The sequence below is a fragment of the Sceloporus occidentalis genome, unplaced genomic scaffold, assembly GCF_023333645.1.
Source record: "Sceloporus occidentalis isolate IW3139 unplaced genomic scaffold, rSceOcc1.0.p SCAF_1, whole genome shotgun sequence".
Lineage (NCBI taxonomy): Eukaryota > Metazoa > Chordata > Lepidosauria > Squamata > Phrynosomatidae > Sceloporus > Sceloporus occidentalis.
The window spans coordinates 160,598,591-160,623,244 of NW_028316981.1; the positions used below are offsets into that span (position 1 = coordinate 160,598,591).

Genomic DNA, 24,654 nt, shown 5'->3' on the forward strand with positions numbered 1-24,654 from the left:
AATGTTCCTTTTTCCACCAGGTTCTCTTTTGGTCCACCACTACATCCAGCTGTCTTGCTGCTTCATGGTTTGCAATTTGCTGAACATCATTTTGAAGTTATCCATTCCAGCATACACATGATCTTGTGGGGTTAACTTAGTATTTACATACAAAAAGATAACTGACACAGGGAAGGAATACCTCCCTTGCTACTCCAGGTCAAATTGTATTTGTATTTTGTTGTGGCACTACTAGCGTTCTCTAAGAGAGAAGGCTAAATAACTCACAAAATTACAAATCCCAGAATTCTATTGTATTGAGCCATGGCAGTTAAAGTGGTGTCAAACTGGATTAATTCCACTGTGTGGATGCAGCCTGTTACCTTCTTTTGCAGTCCCTCCCATCTTCCTCCACTGCACCTGCTTAATCTTCAGATGAATTTGGACCTCACTTGACTGATTGCTGATGGCAAATGAGAACCAGTGACTTGTCCTGTCTTGGAGTAGCTTGTTGGTTCTGATGCCTTCTGTGAAGCTTTCCTTCCTTTTGACGGTTTCAGAAAATAGTGCTGCAGAACTTTGGGTTCTTCTGTAATGATTCAGTTCCTTCCATTACTGTATCCCCCTAAACAGTTAACACACCTTCTGGGTTCTTGCCTGAACATATTTTCCTTTCTTTTCTCCCTTCCATCCTCTTTAATTGGCCAAGCTCCCTGCCAAGCCATCGACAGGATTTTATATATATATATATATTTGCTGAGGGAGCCCAGATTGCGTCTTGTCATCTTGATTGATCCCCTCCTTCCTCAGCCTTGGTCAGTATCTCAACTCTGGTTGTGAAGGGGGAGGCGGATTCCTGCAAGGAGGCGTAGGTAACAACAGCCTTGGGATGCTGGGTGCCACTCCTAAAAGCCAGAGGACCTGAGGAATCCCCTGCGGATGTGGAGAAAAGAGACTATCCACAACCTTCCTGCTGGACTTCTCCAATAAACTCTCAGCATGCTTGCTGCCCATCAGAGCATGGGCACTGTCCTGGTGAGTTTCTTGTCCTCATAGCCTGTCCTGGATTATGGATTTTCTAACAGGGAAGGCAATTTGGGAAACAGAAATGGAGATTTTAAAGCAATTACTCTGATAAGGGTTTTGATGGGAAATCTTATGATGATCATTTCTCCCCAGCTTGCCACCTAAAGGGCTCTTCACTTTCTTCAGAAGCTGCCCTCTGCATGTGATGTGTGTGTGTGTGTAGAAAGTCAGAGAGGGGTTTTCAGAAAGTAGAAACTGGTTTGGACTAAACAGAGAGGTATGCATTCTTCAGATCAAGTTTGCTTTAAGATGGAAGCTTGGAAGTTTCTGCCTTTGAACCTACTGCACTAGGTTTGTTTCATAGGTTACTTTGTCCATACCACTCTGCGGCTTGATCCGAATTCATGAGATTAATTTTAAATAGTTGTGTTGCAGTATATGCCACCTTTTTCCTAAATTAGTGTTCTTGCTTGGCGAGAATTTTGTTGCATGTTATTAAACTCCTACGCACTTGTGGCAGAGTAAGAAAACAGGGAGGCACATCTACCTGGTTTTTGGCTATACTGGCTTAACAATTTTACTCATATTGGCTTAACAATTTTACTCATAGTGTTCAGAGCTGAATGGAGGTTTCAAAATCCCATCTTTTAAGACAATTATGAACATGATCTGAGGCTTGAAGGGTCACACAGCATCATTTTGGCTTCCTCCAGAACTCCAGAGGGTCACACTTCTGTGGCTACCATTTTGGGCAACCAGGGATGATGTCTTCATCGCTCCTTATCACATCTGGTGTGTGTCTGTTGAATTTAGTTTTGGTTTTATTCTTTCACGGCAGGGGGAGGCTCTAAAACAACATTATTTAACATAATTTTTTCTGGAATAATACTCTTTGGCTGATTTCTTGGGGTTAATATTAGACGTCAGTGTGTACCTCAAGGCTCCACTGGACCCATGAACCCCTTGGGCCACCTTATTCTAAATCCTACTTTAAGGTGTATGTATTACAAAACGGATGTAGTTGCTCTGCAAAATTATTTGTGGTTCCTTCTGTTGTTTTATGAATCACAAACTATTCTGAGCATAATATAAAGGAGGTATTTTTATACTAGAAGTTTGGGACTCATGGGGCAGCTCCCTCATTGCTGCAGGTGGGGGGAAAAGTTGGCAATGCTCAATAGCTGCATCCTTGAGCATTGCCAGCAGGATAGCTCACAGCTGAGCTCTTCACAACACAAATCAGACTTAAAGCAGTAGCACTTGAGACTAGCGCTTCAGAATGTAGGCTGCATGTTATAGTTTTGAACCTCCCTAGATTGGAAACAACAATAATTTTCCCTGGCTATGGAGAGTAGAGGTAACTTTCTTTCATCTATTAACACAGGAGCTATACAAACCGGCACTTTGTGTTGGCCTGTGCACAGGGTGAAGGCTGAGCGTCCGCACACTCCAAGCCCTACCACCACCAGCAGAGCACCATTTTGGCACATACCCATTTACACGGTGCATGCCATAATGATGCACCTCCAGCGCAGTACCCGCAGCATGGAAGGGGATCATCATGGTGCGCCAGCATGCCTATGACATCCTGTCCAGGGAACAAAAAGAAGCTGCTTTTCATGCCTTATTATTTGCTCCCTGCAGAGGCTGCAGCGTGTGGTTGCCGCAGACCAAATCTGGGGCAAAAAGGGGTGCCTTTCCACTGCACATCTGTACAGCCCCATAGTAACTGTAGGGTTTGGTATTAAATTCAGGAAGCTCTGCAACAAATGTTGCAGTGTGACACATGCCTATTCAGGATTTCAACCAGCCATGTTCTTTTCTAGGACACACACCATTCCATTGCTGCCTTCCTCTTCATTTCTTTCCTTTTCTCAGCATTCTGTACTAAGTAATGCTCAGTTTTTATTTGGCTATTTTGGGCTTCTATCCCAAGACTTTTTTGTGGGTGGGAAGGTATCTCCCAAGCCTACTGAAATCTCCCTCTTCTACTTGTATGAGGCCATTCTGAACCTTCCTTCAGAGACTTTGGTATTCCTGATATGAGAAAGGATAGCATTTACAAACATAGCACAAACACTTGCAGTGTTGCCTGAAGTGCTTCATTCCAGAATTTGACCACCTCTGTCTGTATAATACGCAAATCTAGACAAAGTGGGAAGCATGTGAAGCATGTGTGAAGGTTTCAAACATGGGGAAGCACTAACAGTTTAAAAAAAAACATAAAAGAAGGGAGAATAAAATTAAACCATAGTGGTTAGCAAAGATAGTTGTGAGATCCAAGAGTGCACCTACACTGTAGAAATAATGCAGTTTAACACCACTTTAACTGCCATAGTTCCATCCTACATAATTCTGAGATACACTGTTTTGTATGGCACCAGGAATCTTTGGCAGAAAAGGCTAAATATCTCGTAAAACTACAAATGCCAGGATTTCATAGGATGGAGCTACAACACTTAAAGTCGTGTCAAACTCCACTATTTTTACAGTGTAGGAGCCCTGGTGGCGCAGTGGTTAAACCTTTTAACTCAGCAGCAGCCTAATGGGCTGCAGCTGGGACATGGCAAGGAGGCGGTGATTATCACATTATAAGTTACCAACAAATCGCCAGGCGCAAGCATCCTGTGTCCCAGCCATGCTCAGCCGCCCGTTTTAAAACTTGGGGAGCTTTTGTTTTCAAAAAGGGGCTGGCTGAGCATGTCTGGCACACAGGATGCTGGCGCCCGGCAATTCGGCTGTGATTTACAATGTGCTAATCCCCACCTCCATGCCGTGTCCCGGCTGTAGCCCATTAGGCTGCTGCCGGGTTAAAAGGTAATGTGATAAGGTCCTTTGTCCTGGTTCATTTAGCCCCATTTTCCAACTTCACTTGTATTTATTTCATCCTGTGATAGATCTGTAAATGTAGTAGATATGTTGACCATTAAACAAAATCCAAAATACACATTGATGAGACAGCCTTTACTAATGACTGTGTAAATGACTGCTTCCCTAATTTTTTACTAATTTAGTAATATAGCTCACTTTTGTATGTTTTTAATTGTTTTATTTTAAATTGTAAGCCACTTCTAGTCCCAGTTCTGTGGGGAAAGTGTGATATACATACCTATGATGATAATGATGGGGAGAAGGTTTCAGAAAATTGGTCTGCACACTGGCCTTCAAAATGCAAGGACTTAGCAGTTGGATGGTTATGGGTGGTAAGTTCATTTTGCAGCCATGGTGAAAAGCACAAGTAGAAAAAGAGACGGAGGAATTCAGGATTCAACGATAACTTTCTGAGCTGCTGTTGTTAATGCTTCTTTTGAATAACTGGTTGAGTTTAATGTTTAAACTTGGGTCCCATCTCCTAGATGGCTCATTCAGTATATGCAAATAGTCCAAAATCGAAAAAAATCTGAAATCCAAACACCTTTGGTCCCAAGCATTTTGGATAAGAAAGCAGTTCTTCACATGATGGTCTTCACTAACAAGTCATTTGTATAAATGTCCTGGAACAGAAGTGTAACATCTCCTGTGTACACATGCACACATTCTAAACTTAATGTCAAACTATCCAACATATCACAGATGAAAATGAAGCTACATGTGACCAAGAAACATCAGATTGGGGTCAAGATTATTATTATTATTATTATTATTATTATTATTATTAAGTTTTATTTATATAGATGGCAAAAGTTCTTAACAAGGAAGAGCACACAAGCCAAGAGAGGCTGCTGCTGTGTGTTTTGGTGTAAAGTTGAAGGCTTTCATGGCTGGCATCCATAGTTTTTTGTGGGTTTTTCGGGCTATGTGGCCATGTTCAAGAAAAGTTTCTTCCTGATGTTTCGCCAGCAAACATTCTCTGAAGATGCCAGCCACAGATGGGAAAATCACATAGTACATACTAAAGTTATTTGCCATCAATTTCAAAGTACAGCCTTGTAGATGTTGGGTCAGAAACTGCAAGTGTTCTTTAGTCTGGCAAGGAGGAACTCCTGAGTCAAGGCATTCTCATTCCAATTCATTTAAGAAGCACATCAAATTTATTTTAAGGGAATTATCAAGTTGAAAACTTGCCTGATGCACACTACTTTAGCCAAGATTATAGTTATAATTTTATTACAAATTGGGATGAGTTGTAGCATACAACACTGTAGTCAGAACTTGTGAGCATACTTCCATTAATATCCAAACATGCTTCTGCTTTTATATCTTATTTCAACTTTTAATTTATAAAAGTATTTTTAAAAGGCATATTATTAAAAGTGCCAATTTTGGTGTTGAAAGAGGAGGTTATCTTTCATTAACAGCCTGTATCTCCCTTATCCGAAATGCTTGGGATCAGATGTGTTTTAGATTTTGGATTTTTTTTTAATTTAAGATTACCTGTATTTGCATACATGTATATAATGAGATATCTTGGGCAGGTTACACACCTCCATGAAAGTACGGAGTCAGTCCGTACTAGGGTTAGGAAGGTGCGGTGCTTCTGCACCCCCCTAACCCTAGTACGGACTGAGTCCGTACAAAATGGCGGCTCCCCTTCCACATGGGGGCCGCCATGACGACGTCACGACCGCGCCGCCTCTATACGGGGCGGCGCGGACGTGACGTCGTCGGTCCGCGCCAGGGCACTTAGTGCGCCCTTTTCGCGGACCAGGAAGGAGCTCCGTTTCGGAGCTTCTTCCTGGTTTGCGGCGTCGCTTTGCATCGCTGGGCGCAGCCTTCAGACGGCTGTGCCCAGCGAAGCAAGGGAGAAAGGGGCCAAGCGGCCCCTTTCTCCTTCTCCCTGCCGCCGCGGGGTGTCCTTGGGGCGTTTTGCCGCTTCCCCACAGCCTGAAAAGTGGCGGATCGGGGCCTCAGCGGCTGCCGTTCTGGCAGCTGAGGCCCCGATACACTGGGGAAAGGGGCGGGTACAGCCTGCCCCAAATGGGCGGTCTGTAACCCGCCTTGGAGATGGGACCCACATTGAAACACAACATTTATTTCTGTTTCATATACACCTTATACACATAATCTGAAGGTAATTTTATACAATATTTTAAATAAGCTTGTGCATGTAAAAAAATTTGTGTACATTGTAAGTACTGTATCACACCGCCATCTATGAAAAGACTTTGGTTTTTGGAATATTTCAAATTTCAGAATTCCTGATAAGGAAGACTCAATCTGTATATATGTAAACCACTTTGATCTTTTTGGAAAAGTGGTATATAAATAAAATGTTGTTGTTGTTGTTATTATTATTATTATTATTATTATTATTATCTTATTCAATGTAGGAATGGAAAGGTAAGGAATCTTTGGCCCTCCAGAGGTTTTGACTTACAATTCTTATCACCTTCATTCATTGGGGCCTCAATAAGGAACTGTGGGTGGTGTAGTCCAAAACATCTGGAGAACAACAGGTTCCTTAGTTCCTCAGGCTTTAATGTGCAGAGCTGGTGGATGTGCACCCAGCATGTAAAAGACCCAGCAAAACAGACTGCAAGGATATGTATTATGAGGACACAGAACATAACAGTAGTATTTGAAAATTCAGAAGTTCATGATAGGTGTTTGCATTTATTTTGCAGCAGCAGGATCTCTGGATGCAGAGCTTCAAAGCAGGATATAAGAGGAAGCCAAACTGCCTTTATGGCATGCTGTAATATTAGCTTTTCACCCTTACCACTGTACTAGTCTGGTCCAATATGGTTTGCTGTTTGCGAGAGGATGGCAAATGATGGCATCTATCCAGTTCAAGGTGCATATTAACCAAAAGCAGGAAACTCATTGTAGTACATGATGTGGAATCAATCATATGCATATACAACAATAAAACTTTGATACCCCATTCTTAATACCCCAAACCTGCTACCTGAGGTGGCTGGCTCACTCTACCAAATGGTTGGGCCTCTGCCTGCCCTAGATGGTTTGAAAATGGATTAATACAAACACTGCTGTGATGCTTTAACTGTAGTTATTTATTATTACGGTTAGGTCCTATTTTTCCTCCAAGAGAAAATGCATGTTTCTTTCCCCATATTAAGAAACTAGCTGCTGCTAACTTTAAATCTGTTGTTCACTCCTTTTTCTGAGTGAAAACTGTTTACAACTTTGTTGTTGTGTGCCTTCAAGTCATTTCTGATTTATGGAAACCCTAAATTGAGGGGGGTTGCCTTTGCCTTCCTCTGAGGCTGAGAGAGTTTGATTTGCCCAAGGTCACCTAGTGGGTTTCCGTGGCCAAGTGGGCATTCAAACTCTGTTCTCCATCGTCATAACCCAGCTCTCAAACCACTCCACCATGTTGGCCTACTTATCTTAAGAATATACAGCATCATATACAATTATGTTATATGAACAAATAAAAATAAGAAGGCAAATTACTTTTTTCTTGTGTATCTAGTAGTTTCTTTTTTCCTCTTGTGATTGCATGTGAGCCAGCCTTAGGGGTCATTCAGACATCATTTTTTTATTGGAACGATGAGAATAACCTCACTCATGCATTCCTGGTTTGTTATTCACACTATAGAACTGCATGTCTCTGCAAACCCCATCTCTCCACATCTCTGCAAGTGGGTAGGTGCATTACACGTGGGGTGTCTTTCCCATGTCCCCACATCCACCAGCACCCCTCAGCCAGGCAGAGGCACCTCCTCCCACCACCCCTTAGCTCAGACTTGGGAATATTGTGCCAATAACTATATTTCGGCCTAACTGGCTATCTTCATCTACCTCAAAGGGTTGTTGTGAGGATAAAATGGAGGCAAGGTGGAAGGAGTGGATGGGAAGGTCTCAATCACAAGAGGAAAAAGAAACTAGGAGATACACATATCTCAAGGAATGGGCATAGTTGGCACATAAGCTTTAAATGTGCAAAACCACTCCTGGTCACTGCAGAGACCTGGGCCTCTAGGTTCAAAGTTGAGTCCAGGAGTACCCCCAAACTGCGAACCTGTGTCTTCAGGGGGAGTGTAACCCCATATAACACAGGCTGCATCCCTATTCCCCGATCTGCCTTCCAGCTGACCAGGAGCACCTCTGTCTTGTCTGGATTAAGTTTCAACCTGTTTGCCCTCATCCAGTCCATTAATGATGACAGACACTGCCTTAGGACCAAGACAACCTCCTTGGATTGAGGTAGGAAGGAGTAGTAGAATGTCATCTGCATATTGATCACTGCACCCCAAAATTCTGGAAGACTTCTCCTAGCTGTTTCATTTTTTGTTAAATAGCATCAACATAGAACCCTGACGAACCCCACATCAGTTCTTACCAAAATTTCACTTCAACTGTAACCACATGAAACAATGTACATGAAAATACATTTGCGCTATGCATATGATATTTTAATTTAAAAGTATAATTTGACAGCAGTTGAAAAAGTAGGATTACAGAAGTTTATGTCACAACTATTGCCATTACATTCAGTGATATCGAGGAATTTTGATTTATAAGTAACATTAGTACAAAGAACATGACTAAGGATTCTGTATGGTGTGGTATGAAAGAAGGTCAATGGGGGAGGGACACCATGAGCTACTGCACCAGGTTACACCAACCTTGGTGATGCTACTGTACTACCCAAAGCCTGACCATGATGGGTATTTTGGCACCCGAAAGAGAAGATCTGATTCATGGGTTAATCCTAGGATAACAAGCAAACAGCAATATACTTCCTTTCATGAAACCAAAAATCAGGTATCTGAGGCAACTACCTCAATCTGGGGCAAATCTCTCCATTATAAGACATTTCCTACATGCACCCACTCTCGTGTACACACAGTTAGAAGCAGGCCTCATCCAGTGCTACACCTCTGTAGTGAGAGACCACCATTCTGGTGTAAGAAAATCACCACAAGAAAGGGCAGAAGCATCCATTGTGGTGAAAGCTCATTAAATTAATTAATTCAATTTAAAAAATTATTTTTATCCCGCTTTTTGCCAGGTGATCAAGAAAGTTTTTTTCCTCCTATCTTTAAGACTGAAGATCAAATTTATTCTTAGTCTGGAGGAAATGTCAAATGGATAGCTAGCATAAAGTCTCAGAATGACACCAATTACTGTACAAACATAACTTTGTTCTCAGATTGTGGATTCAGAGCATAAGCCTTTTAGAGAGCCACATTGTGTCTAGAGGTAGGGATGGACCATGAATCCACCCTGTTGGGCTCTTGTCCAAGCTGCTTTGGCAGCTCTCTGAAGTGATCTCTTAATTAAGACTGAAAATACCAGTGAGGGATAAGAACAGAAATGGTGCCAGGCAATTAGTTAAAAGCCCTACAGATATGGATCAATAAGGGAGCTAGACTCCATCAGCTATATTATTATTATTATTATTATTATTAGGCTTGTAAAGAAGAAGCAAAAGTTAGCACAATAGAAACTTGAAGAAGAATGAGATCAAGCGACCTATGGCTGCAGTCCTCAGTGGCAAATTACATCTGAGTACACTGAACTTTTGGAGCTCAGCTGAGAGAGCCAACATGGTGTAATGGTTTGAACTACAACTTTGGAAACCACAGTTCAAATCCTAGCTTTGCCATGGAAATCCATTGACTGCTTGGGAAAATCATACATTCTCATCTTCAGAAAACCCATAACAGTTTCACCTTAGGGTCTGCATAAAGTGGTAACAATCTGAAGGCACACAACACCAACAACAAACAAGTGTATAAAATTATGCTCTTAATCTGATGGAGTGCTTGGAATTCAGGAACCTTCACCAGCAGTGGATTAAAGGATCTCAATTATGGATCTCATCTTTTGCATTTCTGAGGCTACAGGTTCAATCCCCAGCACTCTCAGATTATCCACTCCTGGTATAAATAGGACAAAGATTGATGGACCAGCAGTAATTTACAAATGTATTGAAAATTAATGTGTGTGTGTGTGTGTAAAATCCATTTTAGCCAATATTGGTCATGTTTACTTTCTTTGATGTTTATATTTTAAGAGGAATTTGTTAGTAAGGATAAAATTAAAAGTCAGTCTCATTTACAGTGTTCACACTGAAATGATGACACACAAGTTTAAAAAGAACATGTGTGTAGAAAGAATAAGAGCCCTGAGTATATTTTCCTAACTGATTGTCATGTTCTTCCAGAACAAGCTTTGGGAACTCTTGCCTCCCTCAGAAGTAAACCAGTGAGTTCTGGGATGAAAAATAGACAATGGCTTTGGGATTATGTGCAGAAGAAAGGGATGAGCTGGAAAGAGTGGCATAAACCAAAGATGTTTGTGTCCTTCCAGATGTTGGATTCAGATTCCCATTTGTTCCAGCCAGCCTGATGGATTGAAGAAGGATGGTTTAGGGAGGGGGATTTAGCCAGGTACGGCCATGAAGCATATTGCTCTACTGTCATTGTGTAGTGTGAAAGGGCCCTAGCATCAAGAAGTGTGTGTGTGTTGTGTCTTCAAGTCGTTTCCAATTTATGGCAGCCCTAAGGCAAACCTATTGTAGGGTTTTCTTGGCAAGTTTCTTCAGAAGAGGGTTGCCATTGCTGTCATCTGAGGCTGAGACAGTGTGACTTGCCCAAGGTCACGCAGTGGGTTTTCATGGCCAAGCACAAATTTGAACCCTCCTCTCCAGAGTCACAGTCCAATGCTCAAACCACTAGGCCACACTGACTCTTGCATCAAGAAGTACCACTCCCAGAGTTCTTTTTGCATAGGGAGGAAGGAATGATGCCTTTTAGGAAGGGAAAAGCAAAACACTGTAAGATAGGAGATGAGGTAGTACCACTCCTTTATCTGGAAGGGTTTGTATTCCCTCTGAGTTAAATGTCCTGTTCACTCTCAGTCAGAGGTTTCAGAGCAGGAACTATAACATCTGCAAATAAGAACCACCAATAACATTTGTTTTATATTCTTTTCAGTTAGGGTTGCCATACGTCAGGACCGCCAAACCGGGACAAATGTAGGACAACATTTTCAAATGTAGGACACTTTTATAAATGGAGGACACCCCGTGCCCCTTCCTGGCCTCTAAGGAGATCGAGGCCTCCTTAGAGGCCAGGAAGAGGCGTGGGGCGTCCTCCATTTAATAAAAAAAGTGTCCTACCAAAAAAAAAGTGTCCCTCCTTCCTGGCCTCTGAGGAGACCGAGGCCTCCTTAAAGGCCAGGAAGGCACGCGGGGGCCCGCCGCAATCGCAGCCGGCCTCTGGGAAGGAGGAAGGAGGCCGCGGGGAAGTGGGGAGTATGGCGGAGGGTGGTGCTGCCTCCACCTTCCCCTCCTCCACCCCAGGCCTCGCTGCCCTCCTCTTCCTCCGCCTCCTCCATGTGGCCATGCACGGTGGCAGAGGAGGAGGGCAGCGAGGCCCCAGCTGCAACAGGGGTTGTCCCGGTTTTTAGCGGCACCCGTGACAGGATGGGGAGGGTGCCGCCAAAACCGGGAAAATCCCGGTGGCAGCCGGGATATGGCAACCCTATTTTCAGTCCTAACATATGTGACCTTAGGGCTTGGAAATCTGGAATAAACTTCTATATGTGTACTGTACAGTGTTCCACAAATCTCTGAGAATTTTCTTTATGTACTGTCACACCTAATTAAAAAAACACCTTAAAATTTGCTTTTGGGAAAGAATATAAACTATCTTCCCTTAGATTATTAATTAAGAGTCAGAAGGAACAACAGCATCTAATTTTCAGTGATATAGTCCTAAACTGCTGCCATATTGTAGAATTATTGCAGTTTAGCACTATTTAACTGCCATGGCTCAATGCTATCGAATTCTGGGATTTACAATTCTGCGAGATGTTTAGCCTTCTCTGTCAGAGAGCTCTGGTGCCAGAGCAAACTACATATCCCAGGATTCCATAGGATGGAGCCATGACACTTAAAGTAGTGTCAGTCTCCACCAATTCTCCAGTGTGGAAGCAGCCCTAGAGTTTTTTTGCACTCTGGCCTTAACTGTGGCAAAAGATGAAGCAAGCCAGCACACATTTAAAAGATATATGGCACTCTGCATTAAGACAATGGCTAAACCACTTAGTCATTTTGAATATGTACTTGCCAGAGAAATTGATGGCTAGGGGCAATAGTCACAATTTGCAATGAGAAGGCCAGAAGAAAATAAATATTTAAAATTAAATAGCCTAATGTGTACAGCCATGTTGCTCCATGAGAACTGTTAAAAGACAAAAGCTAAGAGACTGACAGGATAATCAAGGTATGTATTAATGACCAGAAAGTTATAAAATAGTTAGTAGACATGTAGCATTCTTAGGAAAGGTGTTGTTATTAAATAAAGGTAGCGAGGGCAGGTGTTGTTCTTAATTAAAACAATGGGTGTTTTTTGCTTGTGAGATGGTAGCTACAGGAGGAAGGTTGGTAGTACCAGTGTGGGATGAGAGGTTGTGTTGCAAGTTTGTGGTATCCCCACCAAATAAAGTGATGCTAGGGCACTGATGGCAGGAATAGATAGACGCTGTTCTTGTGAGGGTTTTTTCCTATAAAAAGTGTCTTAGGCGGGTTACAGACCGCCAAAAAATACGTATGGAATATGTATTAGGGTTAGGAAGGGGCGGTGCTTCCGCACCCCCCTAACCCTAGTACGTATTCCATACGTACAACATGGCGGCGCCTCTTCCACATGGGGGCCGCCATGTTTACGTATTGGACGCATAGCGTCCAGACGTGTCGCGGCACCTATGACGTCGCGAATGCGCCATTTTGGAGCTCCATTTTTGCTCCGCGCGGGAGCCGCGCGGTGTGGCTGCTGCAGCTCCCGCACGGAGCAAACAGCAGCGGCGGCAGACCACCTCAAAGCGGCGGTCTATAACCCGCCATAGGTTATAGTAATTTTGCAGATAAGGAAACATATTCAGGAGTAGCTGTGCTGGCCATACAGCAAAATACAACAAATTCCAAAATCCACAAGCAGCGATACCTTTATTGGGCCAATTCCAAAGTATAAAAAACATTGTTATATTTTTGCTGCATGGCCAACTGGACTAATCCTCAATACATTCCCTGGATTTGAAGATACCCATTTTAGCCGCAACAAGGGAAGTTTAAAACAAGAGGGAGTCCAATTACTGGAACTTAACTCTTTAAGGTTTTCTACCTCCAACAAAAGACTACAATTGGGAAGTTTTACCTATATACCGTATATACTCGACTATAAGTCGACCTCATGTATAAATTGAGGGCTGGTTTGGGGGCTAAAATTATGGATTTTGATATGACCCATAGATAAGTTGAGAGTAAAACTTAAGGGCATGTAAGAAAGGATCTAAAGGATGAAGGAAAACAATGCCAAAGAATTTACAAAATTCCAGGAGTCATAACTGTTTTGTGCTTACACTAAAGGCTGAATGGATGAGAGTGTAGAGGGGCGAGTCAGTGCTTCCAGGACAGATTACACTCTTGCCTTTCACCAGGGGATGGTTCCTTGTTTTATAAGAGTTAAAGTATAGTACTTATATTGACCCGTGGTTTTTTGCATAATTTTAGAATCATGTTTGAGTACAGTGGGCCCTTGCCTTACGCGGGGAATCTGTTCCTGACCCCTCCACGTAAGGTAAATAGCGCGTATGCTCAAGCACCATTGAAAAGAATGGGGCTCATGACATTGGAACTTCCATCATGCAGCTTTCAGCATAAGCTGAAAGCCGCGTAAAAGGCGCCCACATATGACGTGGGCGCACTATATATACAGCAGCACCTAAAGGTTTTCCCAGATGTAATAGTACAGAAACTTGTTGAGAAATTCATTGTTCTCTACCTAAGAAAAGAGTAAAGTATAATAACATTTAAAAATCCACAAAACATTTGGCATGTTTTACCTGAGCAGCATCTAAAAGTTTTCCAAATACAACAGTAGAGAGACTCCTTGGGAAATGCAATGTTCTCTGCCCAATAAGCGAAGACTGTCCTCTAAAGGACAGGTGCAGCCTGGATCTCAAAGTAAGCATGTTGTTGTGTTGGTAATGGAGTTAATTTTGTTTTATTTCCCAGACTTTAAGACTCTTTCAGCTGGATCACATGAGAAAAGAAAGCCTTAACGGAGTAGGAGAGTAGCGTCTGCCTGCATGAATATCCCTCTATACTATCTTAACTGAGAACAACAACATCTGGACAAAATATAGGCCTATGACTCTAACATTGTCATCTTTTTCTTTCTACTGTTTGATTTTTAACACCTTTGACTGTTGAAGAACTCAGTGGAGCTTCGCTTTGCTGCCTAAACAAACTACAGCCCCTAGAATTCCATAGCACTGAACCCTGGCAGTTAAAGGGGTGTTAAACCAGATTATTTCTGCAGTGCGGATTGGCTGCAGTAAAACACAGCTGATGTGTTTTGCTAACCATGTTTTTCTCCCCTTTCCTCTCCTTTCTCGCATAGAACATGGGAATCACCCGCTCCCCACCTCGCAACTGGAAGGGAATTGGGATTTCCATGCTGGTGGTGGCCATGTTGGCTTCAGTGATCATTGTGGTTATCCTGCTGCTCACTCCAGGTAAGAGACTTAGTAAAACTGCAAATCCCAAGATACCATAAAATGGAGCTAAGTGGTGTCAAACTGCATTATTTCTACAGAGTACATGCATCCTTGAAGGCGCATAACAACAAATTAATAAATAAAAGTTGGTGCTGGGTTTTGAAGTTAGAAATGTTTTTAAAATACGCTACCAGCCACCACTGGTTTTGCAATCTGAGCTATGTAATGAAAAGAGATATGTATACATGGAATACTTTGCACCAATCTTTGCAAGAATTAATGTGATAGGACAGATGTCTGATTTAATGGAAAATACTTCTCACACCCAATAATAAGCATCAGTACGGCTGCATATAGATGTTTACACACAAGTACATAAAACAGCAGTCAAAAATACTGCTACCAGTATTACTACTTCTACATATTGCTTTGCTTTGCTTTGCTTTATATCCCATCTTTTCCTCAGGACTGGGATCCAAACAGCTTCCAACATAATATTTTTTACAAAAGGTTCCAATAAAACACCATAAGCTATACTATACATATTAGAATGTGAATTAAATTAGTGATACTATTAAAACATAAATTAAAACAATTGTAAAACTCCACATTAATAATAAGGAACCAGTAAAATATTTAAAAGTCTAGTAGATCCATTTTAAAATCTTTGACCTCTGCTGAAGGCCTTACCGAACAGAAAGATTAAATCCAGTTTAAACATACAGTAAATTTACAGATAATTTCTCTATTGTTGTTGTGGGCCCTCACGTTATTTCCAATTCATGGTGACCCTAAGGTAAGCTGATCATGGGCAATTCTTGGCAAGATTTGTTCAGAGGTTTGCCATTGCCTTCCCTGAGGCTGACAGCATGTGACTTACATAAGATCACCCAATGGATTTTATGGCTGAGCAGAGACTCAAACCCTGATCTCCAGAGTTATAGTCCAACACTCAAACCACACTGGCTCTCAGTTTCTCTATTACTGGTGCAAATTTTTCACATACGCAAATAACAACAAAGATTGCATTCACCCACCTCAGAGTCGCAATAACCTGTGCAAATGGATCTTGTAGCACCTTTGAAACTGTGTGAAAGAAGTTGCAGCATAAGCTTTAGTAGATCAGGTTTACTTCCTCAGATCCATGGAGTGAACTGGTGCCCAGGAAGGACCTTTATAATTTTACTATATCATTAACTATAGAAATGAAAAATTTGTGGGTATGGTGATGAAGTGGCAAGTTCAGTTTTAACTCGTTGAGGCACAAAAGCAAGAGGGAAGATGCTGCTTGAGTCAAACATGGGTGGGTGACCATATTAATAGTGGAGGGAGTTTAGGTGCAAGCTTGGAACTGGCCAAGATCATCCTCATGAGGCTGGGAGAATGTGACTTGCCCAAGATCACTGACTGGGTTTCTATGGCTTAGCAGGGATATGAACTCTGGTCTCCAGATTCATTGTCCAGTGCTCAAACCACTATACCATGCTGGCTCTCTCAACTGGACTCCAAAGGTTCAGTTTAACTGAGATGGAGAAGGACTGTATTCTTCCAGCCTATAAGCAATATAAAGGACATAAAGGACAATATAAAGGACATATTGCCTGTTATGTATGTGCTTAATATTATATTTTGTCATCCTAAAGCCAAGAAAAATATGCTGTGGAAGCATACGAGAAGAAGCAAAATTGATCCATTAATGCATCTCAACTGTAAAGCACCTGTTAGAAAAGTTATTTTTCAGACTGTGGTCCCATAACCCCCCCCCCCCCCCGGTCAACATTGCCAGTGGCCAGGCTAGCTGGGGAATACTGGGATTTGGAGTCTAAAAAATAATGTGTTTGAGGTTCGAGTTACAATCTTGTACCACAACTCCCAGAATTCCCCATATAGGCACCCAAAAAGGGCCCAGGGCACATGACTGGCCACTTTGTAACACCTGTCCTTCTGCCTTTAGAAGACCCTCCACTGGGCTTCCGTACCCCACTGACACTTGCTGACCTGGAAAGTGATGAATTCCAACCCCAACATCCCCAGGTTCATTGGGTGACAGGTGAGTCATCTTGTTTCCTTCCCGGTGAATGCCAGAGTTGCAACAAGCGATAATTAGAGATTTGTTTGTTACAAGGTTCCCATGTATTGCAATGTCATATACTGCAGAGTGGAGTGGGGGTTGTTTGGGTTTTTTATTTGCTTGTTTGTTTGTTTGTTTAAATTCTACCTCCAGGTGAATCAGTGCTTTGTGTATACTGACTGTGTGATATCCACAAGTTCTTCTGTGGTCGCATACTGCAGGGAAAATCCAGTAACTATGGACAATCATGGTATTTGGACTTTATCACAAGTGGCTTTTAAATCACCATAAAAGTTGGGGGAAAGCACCTTTGGCAAATAGCATTTGCATGACGCAGTCTCTATCTCCTTGTTGCCTTGTCCTCCAACTGTGATTAGCCCACACCTTGCCATTGATGGGGAAACCCCATCAATATGCTCTCAAATGTGCTGCTATAGCATTAGTCAAGTATTATAAATTACTCCCATGGCAGTTCTGGGATTGGGCAGTCATATGGTGCCAGTTTCTCCTCCCTTTCCCACTCACATTTCTCTCTATCTGCACTGCAGAAATAATGCAGTTTGGTTTGTAGTTTGTCATGGCACCAGACCTCTCTGCTAAATAAGGCTGAGTACAAATCCCAGAATTCCATAGCATTAAGTGTAAAACTTCATTATTTCTGCAGTGCAGATTAGACCCTGGATTCTACACCCAGGCACCAAAACATATTAAATATAGCCAAAAAGAATGTCTGGGAAGCAAAATTCCCCACTTCTTTTCCTTCTTATTGACCACAAACAGTTTCTTGTTCTTTTATGCACCTCTGCTTCACACACAAATAGATGACACATTCTGTGTAAAATAAGCACAGCATAAGTAACAAAACCCAATCTGTAAATTTAACTTGCTTTCCTTCATTTGGGCAGATGATGAACTAGTGGTGTTGAGCGACACAGGAGCAATGACGAAGTGGCATGTGAGCCAAAAGAACAGCACCCTGTTGGTGGAAGACAGAGATCTGGTAAAAACAATTGTTTATAGGCCCAGTTGTTAATAACATGATGTTAAGAAGAACAGGAAGAGCCATTGGAGCCTATTATCAGGGCTGTTTCTCTTGTCTGAAGCAGAACATCCACATAGATTTCAGTATCTCCACTTTAACTATCATGGAGTCTTCCAATGGAATCCTAGGATCTGTCGTATGGTGAGGTAGCAAACTACAAATTCCAGGATCCTGTAGGATGCAACCTTAGTCATGGTATCAAACAGGACTTTGAAGCATGGAATGAAGGGCATTCTCCTTATCCATTCTCACATGACAAGAAGGGAAGGAGGAAGTAGACCTGTAGGCAGCCATTGAGAAAGTGCCAAGTCAGCTCCAGGGCAGACTCCCTCAATGTTGGAGAAATACATTCCAGTGGACCCACCACTGATGTGGCACCACCATCTTGACATTCCCACAAGGCAAAGGTAGAAATCCTCTGGGAGAACTGTGGGAAAGTAAAAATCTGCAACTTGCTCCTGCTGTTCATTCTATTTAGAGCAGAAAGCTTGAATTAGGAGGAAAATCAGCAAAAATACTAATACTGATTTCTCCGCCCTTAGTTGCATTGCAATAGAAAATAATTCACAAAATATTATTGCTGAGGAACAATTGTCTCTTTTCACCCCCATTGCACCACTATGAAAATGTACTATAAGAGAAGTTGGGTGGGATGCCATTGCACTTGTGATCATATGTCCAGGTATTTTGAACTCATAAACCCTGGCTGCACTGTGACACTTACTTTATGCCAGAACTTCAAAATGTTACTAGAAATGTAAACAGGTTAGCATTACTCTGATCAATGTCAAAAGGTAATTCATTGTCATTAGCTATTGGTCACTGGTCAAAAAGAACATGTTTTATTGCTTGTTAGTACTGCAACATGTTATTCACATGTTAGCTTTTGTAATTAATTATTACATTATTAAACATGTTTAGGAAATAATTTGTTTAATTAATACCTGTATTATTTTAAAATCTTTTTAAAATAAACAAAATAAACAAAAATGTTCCCCAGTCCTCCAAACAGACCCCTACCCTGAAAATAATATCCCAAAGTATCAAGTAAAGTTTATCCATTCTCTCCAGAAAGGAAGTGTTACTGCTGATGTTAAAATGTTCAAAGTAACCACAACTAGCCTTATTACTAAAAATAAAACATTAAAAACCTAGCATGAGTAACAGTCTTATTTTTAACACATTACATTAGTTCTGCTTTGTACTACCAGATCATCAGTCTTCACTTGTCTACTGGTTGCGTGCTCAAGGTATTCTCCTATTCCTCAATTTGAGCACCTGAATTTTTTTCAGGTATCAATATATTTAATCTTACCCTCAAAATAGGGTGTGATTGCCCCATCCCATGAGCATTCCCTTCCACATACACTCCAATCATTTCCTTTCTCACTCTTTCCTTGATCTTCTGTAGCATTTCCTGAAAGCTTCCAGATTCCAAACATCTCCAGATCTACAGTTCCTGCTTTTGGCTTGTGATGTACAGCAGGTAAGTCACAATGGATTCACATTCTTCCCAGACAGGTTGGTCTACAAAGGGACAAAACAAAAGCATTGAAATAAAACCTTTGAGATCCTCAAAGTTCTCTAAACCCAATGACCCTCTGTAACAAGGATTAAGATTTATATCACTCATCAAAACTTGAAGGGACCAATGAGAGCTGAAATTGGCTGCCTTCCCCTGTTCTTGTCTTGCACAAATGTGCAGAAATGCTGATGCACCAACTTGAGAGGCCCTCATCATGCCAGCTATGGGCATTAATCTTGCTTCTTCAGTCATCCCTTGTAATTAATTTTGGACAGGACCATGAGTGCCTGTATTTTCTATATCTAGTATCTGCAGGTTGAGATCTGTATGATCTTCCACTTGTGCATAATAAGAAGCCTGCTGGATCAGCCCAAACACCTGTCTAGTCCAATATCGTATTTGCTGTGGTTGGATGACTATGAAAAGCTCACAAGTAGGACATTGGGCAAGTCATAAACTCTCAGCCTCAGGGGAAGGCAATGACAAACCTCTCTGAACAAATCTTTCCAAGAAAACCCCAAGACAAGGCCACCAAGTCAGAAATTACTTGAAGGCACACAAAACACACAAACACATGGAACATTAGCATGGTAGACACCTGGAGCTATTGTTTGTTAACAAGTGGTATTCATATTGCCTTTAAACCTAGAAGCTGCACTGAGCCACCATAGCATGTTTTTAAAAGAAGTGCTTCATCAAGTGATGAAAGATTGTTGTTTGTCAGTAAACAATTCTTCATCTGTGTATTTTGCATTTGGCATGTTTTGTTTTGTAACTGTACATTAGAAGGGGAATATGGGCTTTATTTGCAAGTGTGATTGCTGAAGTACCCATGTCTGAGGAAATTCCTTTGTTGAAGGGGAAATGAGTTCATGTTTGGACATACACATTCCCATAGCTACTATTCTGACTCTAATTCAGGTTAGGATCCAGAAGACATTAACCTCTTGGAAGAGATTGAGAAGGTGAGATGAAATGAATAAACCCTCTGTAACTTGTTTATGCGAATGCCAAGAGTCAGAGTCCACAAGAACACGTAAAATGAATTATTTTGGCCCTAAAAGTAGCTAGAGCCAAAGTAGTATAGTAACTGGATTGTGGCTTTCCAACTCCAATCAATCAGCCCTTGTGCAAACCTATCCACCAAATCTTCTGAAACAACATCTTGGGGTGCAAATCTATGTCACACAACCCAGCCATCATCAGTATGGCAGGACTGGAAAAAGTACGGGTTTACACTCCAGTGCCTATACCACCAACTAACACCACCTTTCTCTGCTCTGTTGGTCTGTAGGTTTTCCGCTACTCTTCCATGGCCCGCTACCTAATCTATAACATAGACACCAGGTAGGAGCTACGCTGCTAGAATCCTCTTCCTCTACCAAAATATTTAGACCTCTTTTTCTTAAAAAAGATGCCAGGTGCTTTGTAATTGTCAGGATATTCCAAGGTTTAAAATATAACAAAAGCAATGGCTGGCATCGTGTTAGTCGGTTACGGTGTCATAAATTGGATTTAAGATATTGTAACTGCTTTAAAGCCAGTCAGCTGTCTCGAGCAGTGGGGGTCTTTGTCAGGGGTCAGATGGGGAGATAACATGTAGCCATAACATTGTGGCTACATGTTGGATGCACCATCTCAGCCATTGTGTCTGTAACACTGAACTGGGTATCTTTAGCTCTAAATATGTATCTGTAATGCATAATATACAACCACAAAATAGGATGATTTTTTCCTAAAAGAAAACAGAAAGGTCTAAATACTTAAAACATAGTTATTCAAGTACTGCATGCAGTGTGTTCATGAATAGGTCTACTGGCATCATTTGATCTCAGTCACAGCTCTGCCTTTGAGCCTATTCCAACAATAATTCTAGCCCACTTCTATCTAGCTCATGTCAAGGTGGGATTGTGTAAGCTTTCCCCACTCTCACATGCAGTGATTGTTTTGATTTCAGCCACGACATCATGAATAACAAAACTTTGTTTAGGTGGCTTCCCTCCTCTCTGTGGTTTCCATAGAAGGATAAGGAGTGAATGACCTCAAGCTCAAATTGCTTCCTTATATTCCTTCCAAGTCCTCCGCCTCACGTTTTATAAGAGTGTGAAATGAATGTCATAACATGCGGATGGGGGTGGGGGGATAAAAGTTAATTTAAATGTGAGGTCGCTTCCTTACTTAGCCACAACTGGTAAAAGGTTAAAAGAATAACTATTATGCTTCATAGTTCTGAAATGAAAGAAATGTAGGTCCTTTCTTAGATTGATATTTCCTTCCTCTCTGTGATAAAGGAAGTGTGATTAGGTAAGGAAAATGTGCAAGTCCAAGGCCAGCTCCTAATTTTGCTTGACAAATGCAATGCATCAGGAGAAAATATCATCACTCATGGCTTCACTAGGTGGGTGTGGGGTGTGTGACCTGCACCGGCTGACACCCAAAAAGAGGGCTGACACCTGGTTGGGCCCTCAGCCCACTGCAGGGTGAGAAGGGCCAGGAGCAGTCCTGTTGACCTCACTGCAGCAGCACTAGCCTCCTCATGAGGAGGCTGATGCTGCTGTATAGTAAAGGAGAGGGCTGAGTGCGCCTCTTGTGACTTCACTGCAGCAGTGCTGTTGCACTAAAAGAAAAAGCCAAGCGTGCCCTTTTGGCCATCCCTCCAGCAGCCCCCTTGCCCTCCCTTGGCAGTCCCCCTGCACTGCAGTGGGGACACCACTGCATCAGACCACAGGAAAAAAATGGCTGGACAGTCCAAAATAATTAGATGAAACTGAGTATCTGTCACATTAAATCCCTGCTATATTATTATCATATTGCTGTACCAGGGCTGGCGCTACCAGTAGACAAGGAAACACCCTGAAAGAGTAAAAGCTGGGGATGAAGGGAGAAAGCAATGGGGAAACCACCAGCCATTCCCTTCTGCTGGTTGTGATGCAGAGCTTCATGTGCCATTAAGGTTGCCATAACCCAGCTGCAACCGGGATTTTCCTGGTTTTGGCGGCACCATCCCCCTCCCGCCACAGGTGCCGCCAATAAACCGGGACAACCCCGGTTGCAGCTGGGTTGCCGCAGCCCACGGGGCCTCGCTGCCCTCCTCCTCCTCCACCGCACATGGCTGCGCGGGGGAAGAGGAGAAGCAGCGAGGCCTGGGGTGAATGAGGCGAGGGTAGAGGTGGCGCCTCCCCACGTGGCTGCGCCACCTTCCCCTGCCTCCCCACGCGGCCGCACCACTCATCACCTCCTCCTCCTCCGCCCCCTCTGCCCAAGGCCACGCGGCCACATGGAGGAGGTGGAGGCAGCTCCCCGCACGGCCTGGGGCTGAGGAGGAGGAGGTGAGTGGTGGGGGAGGCGGGGAGGGTGGCGTGCCCACACGCAGCAGGCGCCTCCTCCGCCTCCTCCACGTGGCCACACGGCCTGGGGCGGAGGAGGAGGAGGTGAGTGGCGCGGCTGCGTGGGGAGGCAGGGGAAGGTGGATGGCACCTCCTGCGCGCGACCGCACCACCCTCCCCGCCTCCTGCGCGCGACCGCGTGACCCACCTCCTCCTCCTCCTCCGCCCCCTTTGCCCCAGGCCGCACAGCAAATGGAGGAGAGGGAGAAGGAGGAAGAGGAAAAGAAGGAGGGGGAGGAGAAGGAGGAGGAGGAGGAGGAGGTAGGAGGAGAAGGAGAAGGAGAAGGTGAGTGAGTGAGTGAGTGAGTGAGTGAGTGAGTGAGTGAGTGAGTGGCCAGAGGCCTCAAAGTGTTTTTATTTTTGGGGGGGCGGGTGCTTTTAATACCAACAAGTCTCCCTTGTTTTGACAATGATAGTGTGGTGGTGATGATGGTGATGATGATGATATGAGTCAGCTTGAGAGGCATGCACGCACTGTTTCTGAAGCCGAGAGAGTGTGACTTTCCAAAGTGCCTTTTCTGTGTGTTTTTGGTTCTTTAATGGTGATATTGATATCAGAAAGCCCCTGAGGCATGGTCAATGTAAATTGCTGTGATTTTTACAAACTCATGCGCAGTGAAGAAAAACCACAGTCCCTTGACACACACTTCTGAGAAGTACACTTGGTGCAAGAACTGTGAAACCACCTTGACATGTTCAATATGCATAGCCATGTTAACCCATGCTAAGTGTTAAACCCAAGGGGTTTGGTTATGGAATAAGCCTCTGATGCAAGAGGCCATGTTAAGTAAAGCCATGTGAAATGCCCAAATGTGCTGTTGTGTGTGTTTTGGAATGGAGGGGGGGTGTTTGGCCAGAAAGGGAAGTACATTTCTGCCATCTGTCTAGGAATAATGCCTAAATGTCCTCCATTTTGATCATGCCTAAGAAACATGCATTTATATTAACATTTTTTAAAAAGCACCAAATTTTTTTGCGTGTCCTCCATTTTTAGAAAAAATGTGTCCTACATTTGAAAATGTTATCCTACATTTGTCCTACATTTGTCCCGGTTTGGAGGTCCTGACTTATGGCAACCCTATGTGCCATGCAACCTATTCTGCAACCCCTAAGCCAGCCTGCTGCCCCCAGATAGTGTGGAGGACATTGTCCCATCGGTGATGTTGAACAGAAATTCAGCTACTGCTCCACTTGGCTTCTGTATGTTGTATTGTGGAGAGGACATCTTGTCCTTTGCTTCAAGAAGCAAAACAACTTGGGTTGGCACTCAACAGAGAGGCTTCGGCTCTAACTTATGCATAGCTGTATCAATACCAATGTTCTCTCACACATGCGCTCACTTTCTGACATACTTTCTATTTTATAAAACATTTGTTTATAATAATTGGTGGTCTCCGTGATTATGTGATGGTTGCCTTTGAAAGAACATCTAAATAAAGAATTTTTAAAAACAAAAAATCACACCTGTCAACACTTCCTACTTTCTGCAGGCCGGCAGCCAATTTGGCCATTGTAAAAAAATAAATTCAATGGACGTTACAGTCTGTCATTAGTCTATGAGTAGGAATTAAGGTGAAATCCATTAGTAGACTGCAGTGCTCACATTTAGGATTTTGGTGAACACATAGCTGAGTTCCCAGCATGTGTCCATTCCACATACGAAGAGAATTAAACTCTCATGAGAAACTGTACAATTTACACTCAGGTTTCACATCTATTCTGATTGAGTAGTATTTTATTGTGGTAGAAACCAAATGTAAGTTGTGAAATACAAGTTGAATCTCCCTTATCCGAAATGCATGAGACCAGAGGTGTTTTGTAATTTGGATTTTGTTCCTCATTTTGGAATACAGTATCTGTATTTGCATATATGAACATAATGAGATATTTGCAGATGGGACCCTAGTCTAAACACAACATTAATTTATGTTTCATGTACACTGTATACACATAGATTAAAGGCAATTTTTAAAATAATTTTGTGAATGAAACAAAGTTTGTGTACACTGAACCATCTGAAAGGGAAGGTGTCACAATCTCAGCCAACCACGAAAAAAGCTTTCACAATTCCAGACAAGGGAGACTCAACCCGTAGTCCTAAAAACAATATACAAAGGCTCCTTTAGCCCTTCCTCACATGATTTGTTTTTAAAATCTTTGATTCAGATCATAAGAACAGACATGTAGAATCAGACCAATGTCCTCTCTA

At 42.5% G+C, this 24,654-nt stretch overlaps 1 protein-coding gene across 1 annotated transcript in view; it reads left to right on the plus strand.

The window, feature by feature from the left end:
• The first annotated feature begins 832 nt into the window (after positions 1–832).
• LOC149322537 (inactive dipeptidyl peptidase 10-like) overlaps positions 833–24,654 on the plus strand; it is a 59,038-nt gene continuing 35,216 nt past the window's right edge. Inside the window, exons 1-6 of the mRNA XM_089508359.1 lie at positions 833–1,014; positions 14,325–14,439; positions 16,376–16,471; positions 17,398–17,492; positions 18,946–19,020; positions 20,354–20,406. Of these exons, the coding sequence (XP_089364485.1) occupies positions 979–1,014; positions 14,325–14,439; positions 16,376–16,471; positions 17,398–17,492; positions 18,946–19,020; positions 20,354–20,406 (470 nt within the window). The 5' untranslated portion in view covers positions 833–978. The remainder of the gene's footprint in view (positions 1,015–14,324; positions 14,440–16,375; positions 16,472–17,397; positions 17,493–18,945; positions 19,021–20,353; positions 20,407–24,654) is intronic.